The sequence below is a fragment of the Vicia villosa genome, unplaced genomic scaffold (assembly GCF_029867415.1).
Source record: "Vicia villosa cultivar HV-30 ecotype Madison, WI unplaced genomic scaffold, Vvil1.0 ctg.005150F_1_1, whole genome shotgun sequence".
Taxonomy (NCBI): domain Eukaryota; kingdom Viridiplantae; phylum Streptophyta; class Magnoliopsida; order Fabales; family Fabaceae; genus Vicia; species Vicia villosa.
Genome location: NW_026706582.1, coordinates 85,415 through 107,840, shown reverse-complemented (window position 1 = coordinate 107,840; position 22,426 = coordinate 85,415). Strand labels below are relative to the sequence as shown.

The 22,426-nt window shown below is 36.7% G+C and overlaps 1 protein-coding gene across 1 annotated transcript; it reads right to left on the bottom strand.

Annotated features, from left to right (window-relative positions):
* Positions 1–11,412: 11,412 nt before the first annotated feature.
* Positions 11,413–15,308, bottom strand: LOC131642506 (receptor-like protein EIX1). The gene is made up of 2 exons (XM_058912747.1): positions 12,255–15,308; positions 11,413–12,161 (listed from the first exon to the last, which is right to left on the bottom strand). The coding sequence occupies exon 1, from the start codon at positions 15,231–15,233 to the stop codon at positions 12,258–12,260; it is 2,976 nt and encodes a 991-aa protein (XP_058768730.1). The 5' UTR covers positions 15,234–15,308; the 3' UTR covers positions 11,413–12,161; positions 12,255–12,257.
* Between the last annotated feature and the right edge of the window lie 7,118 nt (positions 15,309–22,426).

Below are 22,426 nucleotides of genomic sequence, written 5' to 3'. Positions count from 1 at the left end.
GTCACCTCTGAGTATCCTCAATGGTTGGCCAACATAGTGCCAGTTCCGAAGAAAGATGGCAAAGTCAGAATGTGTGTTGACTACCGTGACTTGAACAAGGCCAGTCCAAAAGATGACTTTCCATTACCACATATCGACATGCTGGTTGATAACACCGCTAAGTTCAACGTCTTTTCCTTCATGGACGGGTTCTCCGGTTATAATCAGATCAAGATGGCTCCCGAAGACATGGAGAAGACATCTTTCATCACCCCATGGGGTACCTTTTGCTACAAAGTGATGCCATTTGGATTAAAGAATGCAGGCGCAACTTACCAAAGGGCGATGACTACTCTCTTCCATGACATGATGCATAAAGAAATCGAAGTGTATGTGGACGACATGATAGCCAAGTCCAGCACAGAAGAAGAACATATTGCATACCTTTTGAAGTTGTTTCAACGACTAAGGAAATATCAGCTTCGCTTGAATCCTAACAAATGTACTTTTGGGGTTAGATCTGGAAAACTCTTGGGTTTCATTGTCAGCCAAAGAGGAATTGAAGTAGATCCCGACAAAGTCAGAGCTATTCAAGAGATGCCTGCACCAAAAACTGAAAAGCAAGTAAGAGGATTTCTCGGACGATTGAACTATATCTCCAGATTTATCTCTCAAATGACTGCTACTTGTGGGCCAATTTTCAAGCTTCTCCGCAAAGATCAAGGGGTTGTATGGACTGAAGATTGCCAGAAAGCGTTCGACAGTATCAAAGAGTACCTGTTAGAACCACCAATATTGATTCCTCCAGTTGAAGGAAGACCATTAATCATGTACCTTACCGTGTTAGAAGAATCCATGGGTTGTATGCTTGGACAGCAAGATGAAACCGGTAAGAAGGAGCATGCCATCTATTACCTGAGTAAGAAATTCACAGACTCTGAGTCTCGTTACTCCATGCTCGAAAAAACGTGTTGTGCTTTGGCTTGGGCTTCAAAACGTCTCCGCCAATACATGATCAACAATACTACTTGGTTAATCTCCAAAATGGACCCGATCAAGTACGTCTTTGAAACGCCTGCCTTAACAGGAAGGATTGCCCGGTGGCAAATGCTGTTATCTGAGTATGACATCGAGTACCGTGCTCAAAAAGCGGTCAAAGGAAGCATTCTCGCCGATCACCTGGCGCATCAACCAATTAATGAATATCAATCTCTCAAGTTTGACTTTCCTGACGAAGATGTCATGTACTTAAAGATGAAAGATTGTGATGAACCGTTACCTGAAGAAGGTCCTGAGCCTGGATCAAGATGGGGCCTAATTTTTGATGGAGCAGTAAACGCTTTTGGCAATGGAATTGGGGTAGTCATCATCACTCCCAAGGGTACTCATATCCCGTTCTCCGCCAAACTGCTATTTGATTGCACCAACAACATCGCAGAATATGAAGCTTGTATCATGGGTCTCGAAGAAGCCATTGACTTAAGGATCAAAATCCTCGACATATATGGAGATTCAGCCCTTGTGATCAACCAAATCAAAGACAAGTGGGAAACTTACCACCCTGGCTTGATTCCTTACAGAGATTATGCGAGACGTCTGTTGACTTTCTTCAACAAGGTTGAATTGCATCATATACCTCGAGATCAGAATCGAATGGCAGATGCCTTGGCTACTCTATCTTCCATGTTCAAAGTTAGTCATTGGAACGATATGCCAAAAGTCAGAATTACACGTCTTGAAAGGCCTGCCTATGTGTTTGCAACTGAAGCAGTCATCGATGATAAACCGTGGTTCCACGACATCAAACGCTTCCTTCAAACTCAAGAGTACCCGCTTGGGGCATCAAACAAAGATAAGAAAACTCTAAGGAGACTTTCTGGCAGTTTCTTCATGAATGGAGATGTGCTATACAAAAGGAATTTCGACATGGTTTTGCTCAGATGCGTGGATAGACACGAAGCAAACATGTTAATGCATGAAGTGCATGAAGGGTCCTTTGGAACTCATTCAAATGGGCATGCGATGTCCAAGAAAATCTTAAGAGCAGGATACTATTGGTTGACAATGGAATCTGACTGTTACAAACACGTGAAGAGATGTCACAAGTGCCAGATCTACGCAGATAAGATCCATGTGCCACCGACTCTACTCAACGTTCTCTCATCTTCGTGGCCTTTCTCCATGTGGGGTATCGACATGATCGGAATGATCGAGCCAAAAGCTTCAAACGGTCATCGTTTCATCTTGGTAGCAATTGATTACTTCACCAAATGGGTCGAAGCAGCATCTTACGCCAATGTTACAAGACAAGTGGTTGTGAGGTTTATCAAGAATAACATCATTTACCGATATGGTGTTCCCAGCAAAATCATTACTGACAATGGTTCAAACTTGAACAACAAGATGATGAAAGAATTGTGTGAGGAATTCAAGATTGAACATCATAACTCTTCTCCTTACAGACCAAAAATGAATGGCGCCGTCGAAGCTGCCAACAAGAACATTAAGAAGATCGTCCAGAAAATGGTCGTCACTTACAAAGATTGGCACGAAATGCTGCCATTTGCTTTACATGGGTACCGTACTTCAGTGCGTACTTCAACAGGGGCAACTCCCTTTTCTCTAGTATACGGCATGGAAGCTGTGCTCCCCGTAGAAGTTGAAATCCCATCAATGAGAGTCCTCATGGAAACTAAGTTATCAGAAGCTGAATGGTGTCAAAGCAGATACGATCAGTTGAACTTAATCGAAGAAAAACGTATGACTGCTCTATGCCATGGACAGTTATACCAAGCAAGGATGAAACAAGCTTTTAACAAAAAGGTTTGACCTCGTGAATTTCAAGAAGGCGACCTCGTGCTTAAAAAGATCTTGTCTTTTCAACCAGATTCTAGGGGCAAATGGTCTCCTAATTACGAAGGCCCGTATGTTGTCAAAAGAACATTTTCTGGCGGCGCCATGACTCTTGCAACCATGGATGGTGATGAACTCCCACGTCCTGTCAATGCTGATGCAGTCAAGAAATACTTTGTCTAAAAAAGACAAAAGAACAGCTCGGTAAGTCGAAAACCCGCAAAGGGCGACTTAGGCAAAAATGAGCGTCTCGGTGGACTGAAAACCCGAAAGGGCGGTCCAGGCAAAAATTAGAGACAATAAACAGAAAAATTCATCCTGGTAGATTGAAAACCTGAAAGGGCAATCTAGGCAAAAATTAAGGATTTATGACAAAGTAACTGCATCAGTCCATGCTTCGTCACCTGAAGAGTCTGTACTTCATCAAAGGATCTTCAATCAAATCCTTGCCAATCTGAAGCGACAAGCACAGTTGGAACTCAAAGTTGTTAGGGGAATAGTGGTTATTGCTTTCAATGTAGCCTTTTCCGCATAATTATCATTTCCAACTTTTGTAAATACTCCATGGAATCACGCCTTTAGCTGATTTCCATCCTATTAAATAAATTTGAGCCTTGTGCCCATTTGTTTGCAATCTCTAATTTCTTTTAGCTTGCAAAATGACGCTTTAATTGTGTTATTCACTTTTGAAAAAAAAAAGAAAAAAAAGTTTTAAATGAATTTACTTCACTTTTTCAAAATAAAAGCGAAATTTTCCTTTGAGTTGTGAACAACAGAAGGAACATCAACAGCTATCTCCATAAGATGAATCAAAGATTATGATAGGAAAAGCTCTTCTATCCCCAGTGAAGAAGGTCTTTTATCCCCAGTGACGAAGATTTTCCATCTCCAGTGAAAAGGGTCTTCCATCTCAATAAGAAAAGATGCTCATCTTCCCCAGAGAAGTTGAAAGCACGCAACACCATTCATCACCTGTGTTATCTACACCGTGTTGAAGAGCATTTGCCAAGTATCTTGTTAGGTTGCGACGTTGGTCCTTCTCCAGTATATACTTCTTTGTCTGTCAGTATTGTTAGCATGCATGCGACATTCATGACATTCATCATTCATACATATTTGCATCATTTATGCATTCTTGCATTTTTTCAATGTTTGCTTCAATATTCACTTGTTCGGGATATATATATCCCAAAAAAAAAAAAAAAAAGAGAAAAAAGAAAAGAAGCAGATATGGGCGTGTCATCTCTCCAATAGACTGTCACCCATAAGCATAAAGAATATTTTCTTTTTCCAGTTCCCCACTGAGATCATTTCTCGTGGAAGAAGGTTGCTTTAGTTTCTCCTCTCAAAACAAAGGAGAAAATCCCCAGTTGAGTTCATTCCTCATGGGTACAAAGTCTTGTTTGACTGTTTCTTTCCAATTCAATCTTGGTTAGAACCCTGTCTTTACCAGATATTCAAATTCCGATTCCTCAAAAAGAGTCGTGAAAAAACAGACCATAAACAATAGCCTCATCATCTGAGCAGTTTATGTTTCTTTCAAAAGATTTTCCTCTCTAGGAAATCAATCATGAAGACCATTTGACAATCAGGGCCTTATTACTGTTCACAAGGCTGAATAACCAGTAATTTCCCTAACAAAGTCTCCAGGATCATTTTATCATTCAGCTGATAATTGATCATGTCTTCAAAACCGCTATCACGAGGCTGGTAGTCGGTAACCTTTCGTTCTGGTTATATTATTTAACATGTCTATCACAAGGCTGATAGTCGGTAATATTAACCGAACCTTTGAAACTCTTTTTACCTTGTCAAGTCTATCACCATGCTGATAGTCGGTAATACGGTTTCATACCTTTCACCTTCGCATTATTAAACAAGTCTATCCCCATGCAGATAGTCGGTAATGTCGAGAGGTAAGCTTTTCTTACAAAGCTATCATTCCCCGGTGAAGCATACACTTGCTTTCCCGCAAAAGAAAAAAACGGACTCTCTTCCTAAAACGGATTGAGACATCCTTCCCGATCTCTTGTCCCCAGTGGAGTCAGTTCTTGATATCCCTCGGTAAAGATATCCTTGCATCATTCGCAATTTTGGTATCTTAGGTCCAAAATTCGCGTCTTCTGATATTTAAGTCTCTTCCACCCTATCAAAACGAAGATTTCCAATCTTCATGTCTCAGGTTGAAGAAACTTAAATAGGGGCATCTGTCATACCCCAATTTTTGACCTAAGATACCACCTCATATCATTGCATATGCATCATTTGCATCTCTAACAAATTGCATAGCTTGTGTTTGCTACTTGTGACTCAGCAGGGATTAATCAAGAAATCACTCATCAGTACAAATATCAATTAGGGTTTCGTCTTCCCTTCATCTCAAAGGAATCATCTTCATCAACAATCAACATTTGGTTCTCAGAGATTCATTTCAACAAGCTCAAAGGCTCTGAATCAACCAGATTAGGGTTTTGACTGAAGATAGTATACTCCTGACTTTTGCTCAGGATTTGACCTAATGACTTGAGACATGACCTCAAGACCCCAAGTGCATCATTTTGACCTAATCCATTGGCTCAAGACATCTCCTACACGAGGATTGATCAACAGTGAAATTTCAAATCATCAGATTAGGGTTTTGAACTATCAGGGACTGAAATCAGGGATCACATTTGGGAAACCCTAAAAATCCCCAGGAAGTCAATCAAAGGTTTCAATCATCCTCAAATAATCCCTATGACAATATCCAATGGAAATTACATTTCAATTCAAGATCCACAGTCATCAATTTCATTAGGTCGACAATTAGGGTTTTGACCTAATTCATTGAACAACTGACTTTTTAATCAGGACATGGTGCCACAACTCAAACCATGACTCAATATCCTCTAATGCTTCAATATGATCCATTCATACCATTCATTTGGTGAGGATAGCCTATTTCATTTGAAAACTCCAGAAACGCGATTCGTCTGAAAAAGTCAACTGTACAAGATCACCATTGACTTTTGGGGAATTTTGGTCAACCATGACTTTTGAAGTTTTAAATCATCAATATATGATATGAGAAGTCATTTGATCAAGAAAAATCAAGAAAATCAATCAAGAATCAAAAAGTCAAAAGTTTGACTTTTCATACTTAGAAAAATTTCTAAGTGTTTTTCATGGTTTTTTCCAAACTTTGGAAGAGAATTTCTCAAACTTTCACCTACAAACTGAAAAAAACTTCCAACATGAAAGTTGTAGATTTTGATCCAATAAACAACTTTGACACATATAATTTTTTTCCATAAGATCAACCATTTAAGAGATATGGAGCTTCAAAGTTGGTACTTTTTGAAAACTTCACTTAAAATCTCATTTTCTTCAAAGTTCATGGATCTTTTTCACCCACTTCCTTAAAGGTCTTGAAGAAACTTTCAACTAGGGTTTTGAAGTATGCAACATGAGCTTTCCAAAATGTCCAAGAGCATGAAAAAATATGGAGTGTAGCCATGGTTTTGAATTTTGACATTAGTGAACTTTTCACTTGAAATTTCATGCCATTTTCACTAAGTTATGAACCAAATTGCCAAATGGTCCAAGTAATGATACATAGAGGCAATAATTGGAAGATATTTTCTGATTTGAGACAGATGGGAAAGAGATAAGAAGCATAGCCAATTTTAACCATGGTTTAGTAACTTTAACCATATGCATTTAATGGTAAGATTCCTTTCTATCCTTTAAGTGCCAAATCACCAAAGAAGAAGCAAGTTGCAAAGCTCTGAGTTCAGAAAGTTTGGCCTATAAATAGAGGTCATTACTTCATTGCAAATGACACCAAAACCTCAAAAGCATAGGTTTTCTCTTTCTTTCTTGAATTACAAGTTTCATAGTTTTCAAAGAGGTAGAAAACTCAACCTCTAAACCTTGCAAGTTCTGACCAAAGTGATGATTCTAGCAAACCATAAACATCATATGGGATGTGTTTGAATCACTCATACACCACAAAACACCTCAAATCTCAAAATCACTACCTCATTTCCATATTTGCATATATTGAACCTTATCATGCCAAAATCAATTCCAGGCTACTTCTGTCCAAACTAACACTTCAAACACCATCCATATACTTCATATGAACTCTCCAAACACTCACCATCAACCTGTAACCTCATAATCATCAAGCTCGATCCATGCTTGAAGCTTCTGCAGATCGGGTTCCATGACCTTGCTCAAGTGAATTCAAACTGTTCCAAGCATTCAAACATGTTCCATAAGGTCCATTGATGCTGTCCAGATCAAGAAACAACAACTGGAACTCCTCATTTGCAGAATTCGATTCTCACTTTTGCCGTTTTTGAAGGTAAGCTACTTGAACTTCAAACTCTATGAATCATGCATCATGAATGAAATATGAACATACCATCTCATTTCTGCACACACGAGGATCATTAACCCTCAATCAATTGCTATTTATCTTGCACATACACAATTTCATGATCAATCTCAGAATTAGGGTTCTTCACGATTTCCAGAAAATTGATGACTTTAGAGTGAAAATAAATGAAATCAAAGGCCACTATCATGATCCTTGTGAAAAACCGAGCGGAATAGACCCTTTACTTGATCAAAACAACACAGATTTGATGATTTTCAAAAATCAGTTAGGGTTGTGTTCTTGGCGCGTTTTTTGGTTTAAAGAATTCAAATAATTGTTTTAAAATATAATGTATTGAACGCGTATCATAAACAAGCTGCACGCGCAGCTCAGTTGGTCCATGTTTTGGTTGGTAAGAGAGAGGGCGTGGGTTCAACACCCCTAGGGACCAAAATCATTTTTTTTGCAACTATTTTTCTTTCATTTTTTAACAAACTTCATCAATTAATTTAACCAATCAAAATTCACTATTTTCACTTCATTTTTTGCTCACTCTTCATTTAATATATATATTTTAAGAATATAAAAAAAAATCATCAAAAAATATTTATTTGATACATTTTTAAATAGGTTTAAAATGACTTGTTTTTTAAGTATTTTTAATACTTTTAAATATTATTTTTCATTTGATTTTCAAACTTAATCACTTGTAAATATTTTTTGATCAAACCCTAATCATCTAAGTGTTAATTAAGTATAATCTTTTGCTTATCTTGATTAAATTAACTTCTTTCATAATTCAAATCGTTTTAAAACAAGCGATCGCGATTCTTTTCAAAAACGATAAACCATTTCTTTTTGATTTTCAAAGAAAACTATTGATTAAATCTTTTTAATTGATCAATTGATTTTCAAAGCGATGTGGGGCCTCTCGAATATTAGAGAGTATAAGTCCCTTTCCTCTTTCTTTTTACAGTTTTTCTTTGTACAGAAAACTCTTTCAAAACAAACTTTCAAACAGTTTTTCAAACGACAAATCTCACATCTTTTTTTCAAAACAATCAACCATGTTTTATAAAATAAAACATGGGCCTCCACATAGGTATAAGTCCCATTCCTGTACATGAAATTAGGTATTTCATTGTACACCTTTTTGTACATACCTTGATCAGTTTGTTTTTAACTTTGAATAACAAATCAAAAATGAAGGTTTTCTTTAAATCTTCCCAAAAATACCATGGGCCTCCATGTAGGTATAAGTCCCAAGCCCCTTTGTGAATACCTGTTTACATAGCTTTGAATAAACTCAAAAGGGCCTCTCCCCGAGTATGAGTCCCGAGCCCCCGTGTATACAAATGGATCATGCTTACAGGTATATTTCCTTCATAAACTCCATTATATACACACACTTTGTCATATATAACTGTTCATATAACTGTTCATATTTGTTCATGTACTTGTTCATGTTTGTTCGTACTTGTTCATATTTGTGTTTGTGTTATATATACTTGATCAACTTAGTACAACACTAGGTTCCCCATAGCCTCCTATTGGGCTTCGTGCAAAGAATCTCCCTAGTTTAGGTTAGGACATAGAGTATGGTTTCCCGGTGAAATCGCTCTAAGAGCTCAAACCAACTATACCATGCCTCCCCTTGGGCTTTGTACAAACGAGTGACCCTCCCATAGCCTCCTCTTGGGCTTACAATGCAAGGACCCTGGATTGTCCCTCCCATAGCCTCCTCTTGGGCTTAAAATGCAAGGACCCTCGGATAGCCTCCTCTTGGGCTTCGTACAAGGACCCACGGGCTTCTTATAAGCATCCCCCAATATCCAAAACAAATACCCTAGGAGATTAGACATTTTTCATCTCTATGCTAGGAGTATCTCTTATATATCATCACAAACAATCAATCAATCAAACTTTTTTTGCCACAAGGCTGGCTAATCAATCAAACTTCTTTTTGCCACAAGGCTGGCTAATCAATCAAACCGTTTTGCCACCGTACTGGCTGATTAATCAAAGTTTTTGTCACAAGGCTGACTTCATTGAAACTTTTGCCACAAGGCTGGCTGATTAATCAAAACTTTTTGTCACAAGGCTGACTTCATTGAAAGTTTTTGCCACAAGGCTGGTTAAACAACAAAAAACATCTTTATCATTCTAAGCGCCATAAGTGGCACAGCCCAGGGCTTATAATGAAAAGATTTTCAAACAAAAAGCAAACAGATGTATGTGATGATATAGATTAGATACATCGAGCATTTAGATGACATTTGTCTATTTTCCTTTGCTTCCACTAGCATAAGTGGGAACTACGATTGCTCTGACTTTCTCAACATCCCTTTGAGAATACGTAGGCACAAGGTCGTATCCTTGGCGAGCAAAACAAAACAAAAAAAACCATTCAAACCTTAGCACCCGTAGACCCCGAGCTACAGATGCTCTGATTCCCTCTAAGGGATATGTATGCAGAGGATCGCGACGATCTTTGCGAGCATAATCAAACAAACACCTTAGGTCCCACCTATTTCACAAGAACCTCTCAATAACATGGAATGAAGAATATAGCAAAGAAACCTATAGAGTACTATAGATACGTTGGGTGCTAATACCTTCCCTTCGTATAACCAACCCTCTTACCCAAAGATCTCTCCCCCCACTTTTTAGGTTATTGCAGCTTTTTTCCTTTTCCTACTTTGGAAATAATAAAAAGTTTGGTCGGAACAAAAGAAAAATCATTTTTTGAGCACTCGAGCCCAAAGAAGGCATCAGGTGTCTCATCCCGAAAAAAGGACAACGATTTTTCCCCGCGACACGCAGCAACAACTAATTTGCAATATTATATTATACAATAGGAGAATTCACTTTGAGTGAAGTATTATCAGCTGATAATTTATTTCATAAACTTGGCAAATGAATAATATTTTAAACTTTTGGTTCATATTGATTTGTACGAGAATCAAGATAACAATTTATTTTAAATTGTTCATTTGAACTTCTTGTTCATGATTTCAGCTGCTTATTGCCTCCCCCTAATATTGGGAAAATTAATTTATCAAGTGATAATCATCCCACTGGGCCGCAATCAAGTATTTGATTATTTTCTCAAATTATATCCTCAAAATTGAGATTCATATTAATTATATTTTTCCAATATTCATTCATGACTCATCTTAATGTATTATATTGGAGCAATTGGAATATACACAACACATCCAAATGTTCACTTAGATGAGAAATATTAGCATAAATTAGGGAGGACTAAGATTATCTTGTTGGCTTAATGTGTATAAATATCTTAATGTCATATTTTGGGTGTTTCAAATATATAATTAAGAATTGATGATCTCATAAGTATCAACCATATAATTAATTTTAAACGTCTAAAGAATAGATCTTCGGGTCCATTTTCTTTTTATGAACATATATTACATAATATTCAATATCAATTTTAATAATATATGTGATACTTATACAGGAATTCTAAAAAATCCAAAAAACAAGATCTTAGTCTAATTAGTTGAGAAAATAATTTCACAAATTTCTGATTGTGAGTAAAGACATATATATGATATTTTATCATATTCTCTATTTGATCCTTTCAGTGATAGTACTGCCTTGTCATTGAAGGAGGCAAATTCATACTCTCCACTTCCTGTATAGGAAATTGATGAAGATAAATAATGAAAGCTTGTTCTTGGAAACTTCAAATTTGAAAAAGCAATTATGTTACTAAAGCATTGTGGTATTTCCCCTGTGATGTTGTTAAATGAGAGATCCAACACTTGAAGAAATGAAAGATTGCACATATTTGTAGGAATGTTTCCTTGGAACTTATTTGCCCGCAAACGTATAACAATCAACTGATGAAGATGATGGCCTATCCACATTGGTAATGTTCCTTGAAGATTGTTATCACCAACATCAATTAATTTCAACTTGTGACAAAGGATCAAAGATGGAATTTCACCAGAAAAGTTGTTATTATTTAAATGGAGCGATTCAATTTGTCCTAAAGTACCAATTGAGCTAGGCACTTTTCCTGATAAATTGTTCTTTTCCAAAATTAGAACTTCTAAAGATTGAACCATGAGACCTCAAAATAATTTCACAAACTTCTGATTGTGGGTAGAGACATATGCATGATATTTTAGTCGATGCAACAGGATTGGACCATGAGACCTCAAAATTTATATATGTAAGATTTTGCCTGATACCCTTACAATTATATCTTCACGTCTATCCATTATTAAAAAAAATGTCAAATTTATTCTTTTTAAATTGAGTTTTTGAAAAAGATTTTCTTGATAAATTTAAGTTTTTATGCATAAAATTGTCTATCAAATAATTAAGTTTTCAAAATTCTTTAGTGGAAAATTTGTAAAAAAGATTTTCGAAATTTTTTGTCGCGGCTTATTCGTGAATAAATTTAAGTTTTTATTTTAATAAAATTGTATATTGGAAAATTTGTATATATAAGATTTTCAAAAATTTACCGGCGGCTAATATGCGGGTAAAAGTATTTTTTTTTTGGGTTAACTTGGATAAGTTTTTTATCAAATTTTGTATGAGATAACTTGTACAGTAATAAAGATTTTTCAAATTCTATAAACAAACTTAACAACTAGTTTAATAACTTGTAAAACTATATAAAAATTTGTGATAGATGAAATATTAAAATCTCTATTCAAAATCTATTGCGTTTTAAACAAATAAAATATTATTAAATGTAACATAATATGATAAAAAGAAGTAATTGAACTGCATAATACCTTTCCATAATACATGAAGATTTAAACAATAGACACACAAATGTTGACTTCCTTCACTCTATAATACATTAATTAGAAAATTCATGACGACGAGAAACAAAACAGTGGTACAGGAGTACCTAAAGAACAACTCTGGAATTCAACATCCACGTTCCATATGAAACATATCACTCTCTCAAGGGAAGCTTTACCTATAAGTATTGATAAAGAATGACATAAGTCAACTAATACTAGGCGTGCAATATTATAAAAAAAATAGAAGGTATATATTACAAGAAACTTACCGGTTAGTCTTCATCTTGGAATCTCTTTTTCATATTGATTAGAAATACAACTACTTTAAGTTGAATCCAATCATTGATCTTCTTGAAGAATTTGAAATAGGCATTTCTCCACGATGTTTTTATCACTAGACTTCCACAAACTCCCCAAAATCCAAATATGAAACCAAGTCCCAAGCTAACATAAAATCCAAAAGTTATGACCTTATCTTCATCTTCATTCTTGACATGTTTTTCATGGCTTCCAGTTGAAGAAATCACATGTTCTGGACAGTGATTTATGAGCGGTGGGCCACAAAGTCCATTATTCCCCATATATGAAGAAGGATCAAAAGATTGTAACTGAGTACCAAGTGGAATTCTCCCTTCTAAGTTGTTGAAAGATAAGTTCATGTAACCAAGAAATGTCAGATTTGAAAAGCTTGAAGGAATTCTACCAGAAAGATGGTTTTTTGATAGGTCAAGTGATTCCAAACTTTCCATATCACCAAAATTGTTGGGAATGAATCCTGTGAGATTATTTCTTGAAAGGTTTAAGCCAAATAATGCCACTAGTTTTGTTATACTTTGAGGTATCTCTCCTGTCAAGTGATTGCAAGAAAGATCAATGGATGTCACTAGTTCAAGGGTTTTATCATATTCTCTATTTGATCCTTTCAATGATAGTACTGCCTTGTCATTGAAGGAGGCCAATTCATAGTCTACTTCACCTCCCAAATAGGAAATTGATACCCATGAATAGTAAAAGCTTGTTCTTGGAAAACTCAAATTTGTAAAAGCAATTATGTCACTAAAGCATTGTGGTATTTCCCCTGTGATATTGTTAATAGAGAGATCCAATACTTGAAGAAATGATAGATTGCACATATTTGTAGGAATGTTTCCTTGAAACTTATTTCCCCGCAAACGTAGAACAATCAACTTGGGAAGATGATGGCCTATCCACATAGGTAATGGTCCTTGAAGATTGTTATCGCCAACATCAATTAATTTCAAGTTGTGACAAAGGATCAAAGATGGAATTTCACCAGAGAAGTTGTTATTATTTAAATGGAGCGATTCAATTTGTCGTAAGGCACCAATTGTGCCAGGCACTTTTCCTGATAAATTGTTCTTTTCCAGAATTAAAACTTTTAAAGATTGAAACTTGTCCCAACAGTCTGTAAGTTTTCCTGCTAGCAAACTACTAGACAAGTCTAAATACATTAAACTGTGAGATAAGGATGTACAAAAAGAAGATAGAGACCCTGTAAACATATTATTCGAGAGAAATAAGGCACTTAGTTCTGGAAAAGGAGGCAATGGACCATTCAAATGGTTGAAACTGAAATCCCACACAATAGAACTGTCATAGGTATTTGGAAATGATTTTGGCAAAGGTCCATTAAGTTTGTTATGTGAAACATTCAAATTTTGCAATGTCGAAGATAGATTCCAAAACCATTTAGGAAATGAATCTGAAATACCAGTATTAGAGATGTCTAGATAAGAAAGTTTTGTTTGATGTTTAAGCCATACTGGAAACTCAGGACCCAGCTGGCATGATGATGCATATAGATCTGTAAGTTTGAAAGGCGGTATCCAGTCTGAACTCAAGTTAAATGAAAGTGAGTTTTGAGACACATCCAAAATTTCCAACTCAGATAAGTTTGATAGATGTGTTTTATTAATGATATCGTTTAACTTATTTGAAGAGATAAACAATGCATCAAGACTAGAAAGTTGACAGATTATGTGGGGAAATGGTCCACTCAATTGGTTAAAACTCAAATCTAGCGTCCTTATGGCCGATAGATTTGCATCATCAATGATATCCACACCACTCAAATGGTTATGAGAAAGATCTAAAATTTGAAGAGAGGACAAAAGGAAAAGTGATTTTGGTAGCATACCGACAAGATTGGTATGTTGAAGATATAATGTCACCAAGGATGAAAAGCATGAAAGATTAGGAAGTGGCCCACTTTTGAATGAGTTGTCACTTAAATCCAAATACTCTAAACTATTATTTGCACAACATAATTGTTGTATGTTGTCACCGAGTTGGCCAGACAATTTGTTGGAATTTAAGTTCAGAGTTTTCAATTGACATGTATTCCTAAAGGACTCTGGTATACTGCCTTGGAGTTCATTATATGAGAGATCAAGATATTGAAGAAACATCATGTTTCCAAACTCATATGGAATACTTTGCTGCATAGAGTTATGTGAAAGGATAAGATATTCAAGAACTTTGCTAACATTAATAACCCATGGCAGAATAGAAGAATTTAAATTATTTCCCCTAAGATCAAGGTATTTAAGAGAAACGGAGGAATTCAAATGGGGAATAGATTTATGAGCGACATTTTTGAGCATACAACAACTTAAATGAAGTGTAGTTAGAGAAGGGATTTTGCTTATTGAGGACAACCAATCAACAACTAAAGTGAGATTCACCAATGATAAATCAAGGAATCTCAAATTAGAGAGATGAGAAAGCCATTCAAGACTATTTACACTCATATCATAATTATATGCAAGATAAAGAGTTTGCAAATTGGTAAGATTCCCCAGACTAGGAGGAATCATAACTAATTTGTTAAAAGCAAGATTCAACTCTATCAGCTGAGCAAGTGAACCAATGCACTCTGGAATATTTCCTTCTAACTGATTATCATAGAGACTTAAAGAAGTTAGATGTTGAAGTTCACATATTGAAGAATCTAACTTACCTCCAATTCCCTGTGCGTAACCTATTTCCAAACCGGTTACATGGCCAGTTAAATTATTACATAAAATTCCTTCCCATTGGCAACAATCTTCATCATTCCATGAGGCAAAAGGGTTGTCCAATCCATGAATGTAAGCATTTTTAAACTTGAGGAGGGCCCGCCTCTCTATCTCCACACACTTACTCATACGAAAACTTTCACCACATAATAAACTGATCCATAGAATTGTCACCAAGCAAAAGAGAAAATGGAACACAGAACGAGGCATTGTATTTAACTCAACTCAGTTTAAAATATTTGTGGATGTTTTAATAAAAGAGATATAGTAGTTAACAGAATTGTGAAGTGGAATAAAGATAAACAAGATGCATATTAATTTATAGACAATGAAATAACACATCTACCTAATTTCCTTGTTGTTTCTTTCTTTCCTTAGTGGGGTGAGGGCTTTAAGTCTATCAAACTTGTGTGACGGGCAAGACTTTGGTTTTATGATAAATGAAGAAAATTAAAGTCAAGACAATAATAATAAGCTAAATGCCTGATATGTCACTACTACTACTACTACTATTATTATTATTATTATTATTATTATTATTATTATTATTATTATTATTATTATTATTATTATTATTATTATTATTATTATTATTATTATTATTATTATTATTATTATTATTATTATTATTATTATTATTATTATTATTATTATTATTATTATTATTATTATTATTATTATTATTATTATTATTATTATTATTATTATTATTATTATTATTATTATTATTATTATTATTATTATTATTATTATTATTATTATTATTATTATTATTATTATTATTATTATTATTATTATTATTATTATTATTATTATTATTATTATTATTATTATTATTATTATTATTATTATTATTATTATTATTATTATTATTATTATTATTATTATTATTATTATTATTATTATTATTATTATTATTATTATTATTATTATTATTATTATTATTATTATTATTATTATTATTATTATTATTATTATTATTATTATTATTATTATTATTATTATTATTATTATTATTATTATTATTATTATTATTATTATTATTATTATTATTATTATTATTATTATTACTATTATTATTATTATTGGATTTCCCTTACACGATTCCTACTCAATCCTACTCAATCCTATTGGATTTCCCTTACACGATTCCTACTCAATCCTATTGGATTTCCCTTGCTATTACCAAGACTTAGAGAAATCTTCACTTCGTCCAATCAAAATCCTGGGGGTTCAAGCTGTCTCCATCCACACCTTGACAGTTTGGGTATTACTACTTTGTGTCGAACGCTCTCCTTAAGCTTGACGACTCCAATATCATCCACTTAAAACGTCCAACAATTCATTACTCATCCCACTCCAACAATTTAGGTTCACAACCTTACAGGCTTACGAGTCCTCGTGGCGGCTCTGCCGTAATCCTACTGTCTCACACTCAGTCGATGAGTTGATCAAGTTCAACAACTGAATGAGATATCAGTAAAATCAGGCTAGCAACGCACACTTGAGAGGAGGAAAAGGAATTGCTAGTGATGTCTCATGGCTCGGCCGAGAATCGACCTGCTCTGATACCAACTGTAACACCCCATACATAACTGACTAGTATATTATGCATGAAACGTTAAAATTGATACTGAGTACATACAAAAGCTATAGATATAGAAAGATCTATAATACAATACAACATGAAATTCTAATAAGAATTACAGAACATTTGTCTTCAATGGATCTGCACAGCGGAAAAGAGATCTGACGAGGTCTCCGAGCCAACACCACTTCCAAGTCTTCAGTCCAAACCTGTTACTGACCAGACACTACTAAACCACACCTGAAAAATATAAGTTGATTGGGGTGAGATTACTAAATCTCAGTGAGTCCTCCTATCCTATGGGTCCACTCGGTTCTACAGGGTACATGCATCAAAAACCGAATCCACCATTGATCCGGGGTTCAACCTCACATCCGGTACAAGTACGGAGCAAACAAGGCGACTTATCCACCATTGGACTTGTCTCAAGAAAATACACATTGTATAGCAAACAAGTATGCAAACCCGCATCCGCATACGGGGAATCCAGAAGTGTAAACAACCCCGGCTAGGATTATGGAATAAATGCATCCTCGATGAGTAACCTCCTGCCTATTTGTCAAGGGACTTGTACAAGCACACTGCAGGATGGTTAAACGAGTCCACAAGCCTAAATGGCCGTACCATGACCTGGCCTAATTGGCGTCATTATCCCGTTAACCTCCTTCACGCTAGTGAGTTACGCCGAGTACAAACCGCCACCTTGACGCCTGAGCCCATCGGGCGAAAGCCTAGTATTAGTCTACGTGACTTTACTAGAGGTGAGTTATCTCATTATGCATTAGCCTACTTGGCCGCATAACCCCACCATACCGAGCACGCAAGTGTGTTAACGCCAAGTGAGTAGAACCCCGTACGGAAACTCACGAGCACACTGCAACGGTAGCTCAGATGCACACCATATCGAACAATACACATGAACGGGTTATTCCATTGGACTACACGGTCCGGGAAAATACCTTGACTTCATAGTAAGAGGTATATCCCAATCTAGCCTGCCGGCCACTTCGATTCAAGCATACAAAAATATGACATAAAGTCAAGGTCACAACAATGCAATCAATCCAATCGTTTAACCAAAACGATGGGGTCCATAGATTATCATGTATAAAACATAATGGCATAACGCTTTCAAATATGGGTATCACAATCATAATAAGCAATAAATAAACTATGCCATGCTTAACATAAAAATTATTAATCAATTGGTAAAGACATAAGTTCCATACTAATTCATTGATTCACTAAGTGGGGATAAAATATAATTAAACCAAACATTCTGGTTTGGGGACCAATTTTATTAGAAAGTAGACGTCGCTAGCTTTCCGACGATATAAAGTTTGCGCAATTCCGATACCCGAGCCGAAAGTTACAAATTTATGAAGTTTGCTGATTTTTCCCTTTTTACCCAGCGTAACGGGTTACGCCAAAACCGTAACCGGTTACGGGCACGAAAAACAGCCCAGAATTGCATTTTCAGCAGCGTAACCGGTTACACCAACAACCGTAACCGGTTACACTGAACCAGAACTATTTTTCTGCATTTTTAAGAGCTCTAAACCAGTCCCAATTGTCCTACATCAATTCCAATCATCATGATTCAATTCTGAACGAATTTCCAACATGCAATAGTGATCTAATGTACACATTACATACGTAAAACACAATCTAAGCATTAAATCAAGCATGCATTACATAAAATTACCAATTAGCAATTTATCACATTTATCATTCATTTAAGCATGCAATATGTTTATCTCAATCTAAACCCTTGACATGCATTCTTCCCCAAATCCTACCCAAGTTCTATCTAAAGGACTCACCTTGCTAAAATGAAGGTTGAGATCATGTACTTTGCTGCCATTGCACTCCCACCATAGTCAAAGTTCCACTATATCCTCATCAAACCCGTAATCACACTTGTACCCACTTTCAGCATCACTGACACAACTTCAAGGTCAGTTTTCTCCTCCGAAACAGAAGCTATGAACGCGAACCATAGGTGCAAATCGAAGAGAAATTCGTTAGCTTTCCAATGGGACCAGAATCGTTACGATCGGAGTTACGAGTTGAGAGTTATACCTGTTTTAGTGGAAGCTGTCCATTGTGTACGAAAATGAGTCTTGAAGGTGACATCCATGAGCTTCTCTTCTAAACTCTCTCCACTTTAGTTGTAAAAATCTGACTTAGAAACACTAACCCTCCAAACATGCCCTTATGATCATGCAATAGAGGTCAAGGTCCATTATATCCTGCAACTTGTTCATATTTACAACAATGCCATGTAGTCATATTCTAACTATGCCATTAGATTCTAACCATTCCACATGAAACTTTTCCTTAATAATCCTTCTTAGATTAATATAATCCAATATCAATATGCCTTCTAATCATCACTTAACCAATTAAATGATAATTATTGGGTTTAGAGAGTCAGGGTATTACATTCTCCCCCCCTTAAATAGAATTCGTCCTCGAATTCCTTCCGTTCACCACGAATACCAACCCATCATAGCTATCCAATTAAGGGAAAGAATATTACTCGCATTTCTCCTTAGGTAATCTCACTACTCTGTCTGAGGGTCATTCCATACGAGGAAACATAATCTGCCAAAACGCTTGCATCCCACTACACATGATTAGAAACCTTAACTCTCAAGCAACGCGTCTAATCTGATACTTCGTCTTGACACACCTGGGGAAAGGGTCCTTGACCTTTGCTGCTCTGCACTGAATCTCCAAAACTTCAAAAACTCCAATAATCCACTCAGCTTCTTGAATTACTTCCCGTTTGAGAATTACTGCCACCACGTCACTTCTGCGATAACACTTCAAATTATTCTCCATTCGAGTCCATACAATGTCATTGGGTGATCTCCAAATTCCTCGGTCTTAACCTCTGGTTCCTAAAGTCTTAGGATAGTTGCCCCAAGCTTACCTTTACTTATACAACTGAATGTCCTCTCTAGCCTTCAGCATTTCGACGGTCTGATACTCAGTCCAACCCTTATGACTTGCAAGCTAAACTGATGATCTACGAACGTCGTACTGCATGCCATCCACAAAAAGTATTCCCAAGCTGGTCCATTGACAACACCTCTCGAGTTATGGTGATCCTTAAGAGACTAGAACGAACGAAACGCTGCTTTGACAATTTCCCTTAGGAAGATATTTTCATCCCAATATAAGATCATGCGAATAGTCCGTCCATTCCTACCTCAGACTTATCTGATTCTTCCCTGATCCGTTGCGCTACTCTGATTCCAACAAGTCACACACCTTGAAATCCTCTGAGTCATATTATATCCATAATTCACTTAGTTCCCATTAATACACAATAATTCCTTATCCACAGTTGTCCAATTACAACACGTTACAGGTCTCCATATACATCCATCATCGACTACTACTCCTCAAAGTTGCATACTCTCCAGAATCAAGCTTCTACTTACTCTGCCATTCCATATAGTTCATCTACCACAACTTAGGTACACGTTTCTATCTTAGGACATTGAAACCCAAAAATTCACTGGCTTAGAGGTTCGTCCTTGTCACTGATTTCCACAGTGTACATCTGCTATGTTTGTCATTCCAACAAATCTTGTTGCTCAACCGGTATTTCGAACCCTTCACGATGTACTGCAGCTCATGATAACTCTAGCAGTTTTACACAACTTCTACCCAACCATACACCTTCATTCTCTTAGCGTAGTATCACCTCTGATAACTCGTGCAACTTACCGATATAACAATACTCCCATAGTCACACTCCATTCACACAGTCATCTAATGTTTGTTCTACCTCTGAACCAAACTGATTTCCTCGGCGGCTGCATCCTTCATTGCAGTGCTTCCAACGGTCTGAGTGTAGCCACAATGCAAGAAATTGCACCTTGCACTTTGAACATCTCTCTTATAAACTCCTTAGCAGTTCTCAAACCAAAATGTCCGTGCTTTACCAAGATTAACACTTCTCCACTCATATTATCTAGCAATACCTTACCGGGCACATCACACATCGAGCCGATCCAAGATACAACTTGCATATTCCATCATCGGTCGCCAATGGTACATGATAGCCACTCACCATGCTGACCAGGATATCATGACCGCACATAAGTTTCACTCTAGGCACTCATGCAAAATTGCCAACTTAACGCTTCATGAAACAAGAATATCCCAAGGTACAATCTGACACTGACTCACGCGATCACGATCACTCAGGGTCTCCATAAGTATAGTATTGGATGTTGATCTATCACACCATCGCCTGTCCAGTTATTCCTCTACTATCGAGCGCGACGTATGGATCTTTATCCCATATACCTTATGAGAGTCTGGATCTGCATCTCACAAGTGCCAAATCAGAATTCTACCTTGAACTTCAGATCACCTTTGTCCCACACATGTCAGAAAAAGATGACTCACACATCCTTGTGCACGATAGCGATACTGTGGCATTATACGCGTCTGGTAGTACCAACATGGTGGTCCAACTCCGAGGCCATGTATCTAGGTAACCTACCTCAGTGGCGTATAATGATCTCCACGCGTATCCTAAAGTCACAACCGACAAGTGTCTGAACAGGCCTCCAACAGATTCATCGTTCCTCAAGTCTTTCGAATCACACTACTCAGGATGCTAAAACCTGAGAGTGCTACACTTCAAGGTTCACTTACTTGGAAAGCCAAAACTCCTAGCACGAAGATTTGAAGTTCAACTTCGGATTACCATGCAGTGCGTGTACCCACTCGTCCCACGCATGCATGAGATTCCAAGGATAATTCAGTCCAGATAGGAATACTATGGTTCCTAACAACCAACTCAACTGCGATTATCCTACTGTCGTTCCAGATAGATCTTAGTTCTTACTCGCCTGAACGCCCAATGCCAAGCGTAGTTCTATAGCTTCACTCGGGGTCAGACAAACAACAACTAACAAGAACTTAGGTCACTGCATTTCACGCTTCTACATCATTTCATATTCCATCTAGCGTAGTTCTAGAACTTAAATACAAAATGATAAGAACGGAAATGCATGCCCTCTTCCACCGACAAGGTATTCAAGCTTCGCCAATCTTAAGTTACCACACTCATACGTTCCACCAACATCTACTAGGTAACTACTCTCAATTAGGGTACTTCAAGTTGGATCAGGATCTATTACTTCATCCATCCAATTACTGTCCGTACTAGCACAAACAGAAAGGTCTGATTCCTCTGTTCGCATTTCCAAGGGTTATTCTGTCCTATCAGCTCATCAGTCACACTTAACACCGACAGCATCATCAGTACTGAATCCTACTAATTCACAGCTCAACACCTTCGGAGAATCTCCCTTACACGATTCCTACTCAATCCTATTGGATTTCCCTTGCTATTACCAAGACTTAGAGAAATCTTCACTTCGTCCAATCAAAATCCTGGGGGTTCAAGCTGTCTCCATCCACACCTTGACAGTTTGGGTATTACTACTTTGTGTCGAACGCTCTCCTTAAGCTTGACGACTCCAATATCATCCACTTAAAACGTCCAACAATTCATTACTCATCCCACTCCAACAATTTAGGTTCACAACCTTACAGGCTTACGAGTCCTCGTGGCGGCTCTGCCGTAATCCTACTGTCTCACACTCAGTCGATGAGTTGATCAAGTTCAACAACTGAATGAGATATCAGTAAAATCAGGCTAGCAACGCACACTTGAGAGGAGGAAAAGGAATTGCTAGTGATGTCTCATGGCTCGGCCGAGAATCGACCTGCTCTGATACCAACTGTAACACCCCATACATAACTGACTAGTATATTATGCATG

Bases quoted from the DNA above. Each gene is read 5' to 3' on its own strand.
- LOC131642506 (XM_058912747.1), bottom strand. From the start codon at position 15,233: ATGCCTCGTTCTGTGTTCCATTTTCTCTTTTGCTTGGTGACAATTCTA.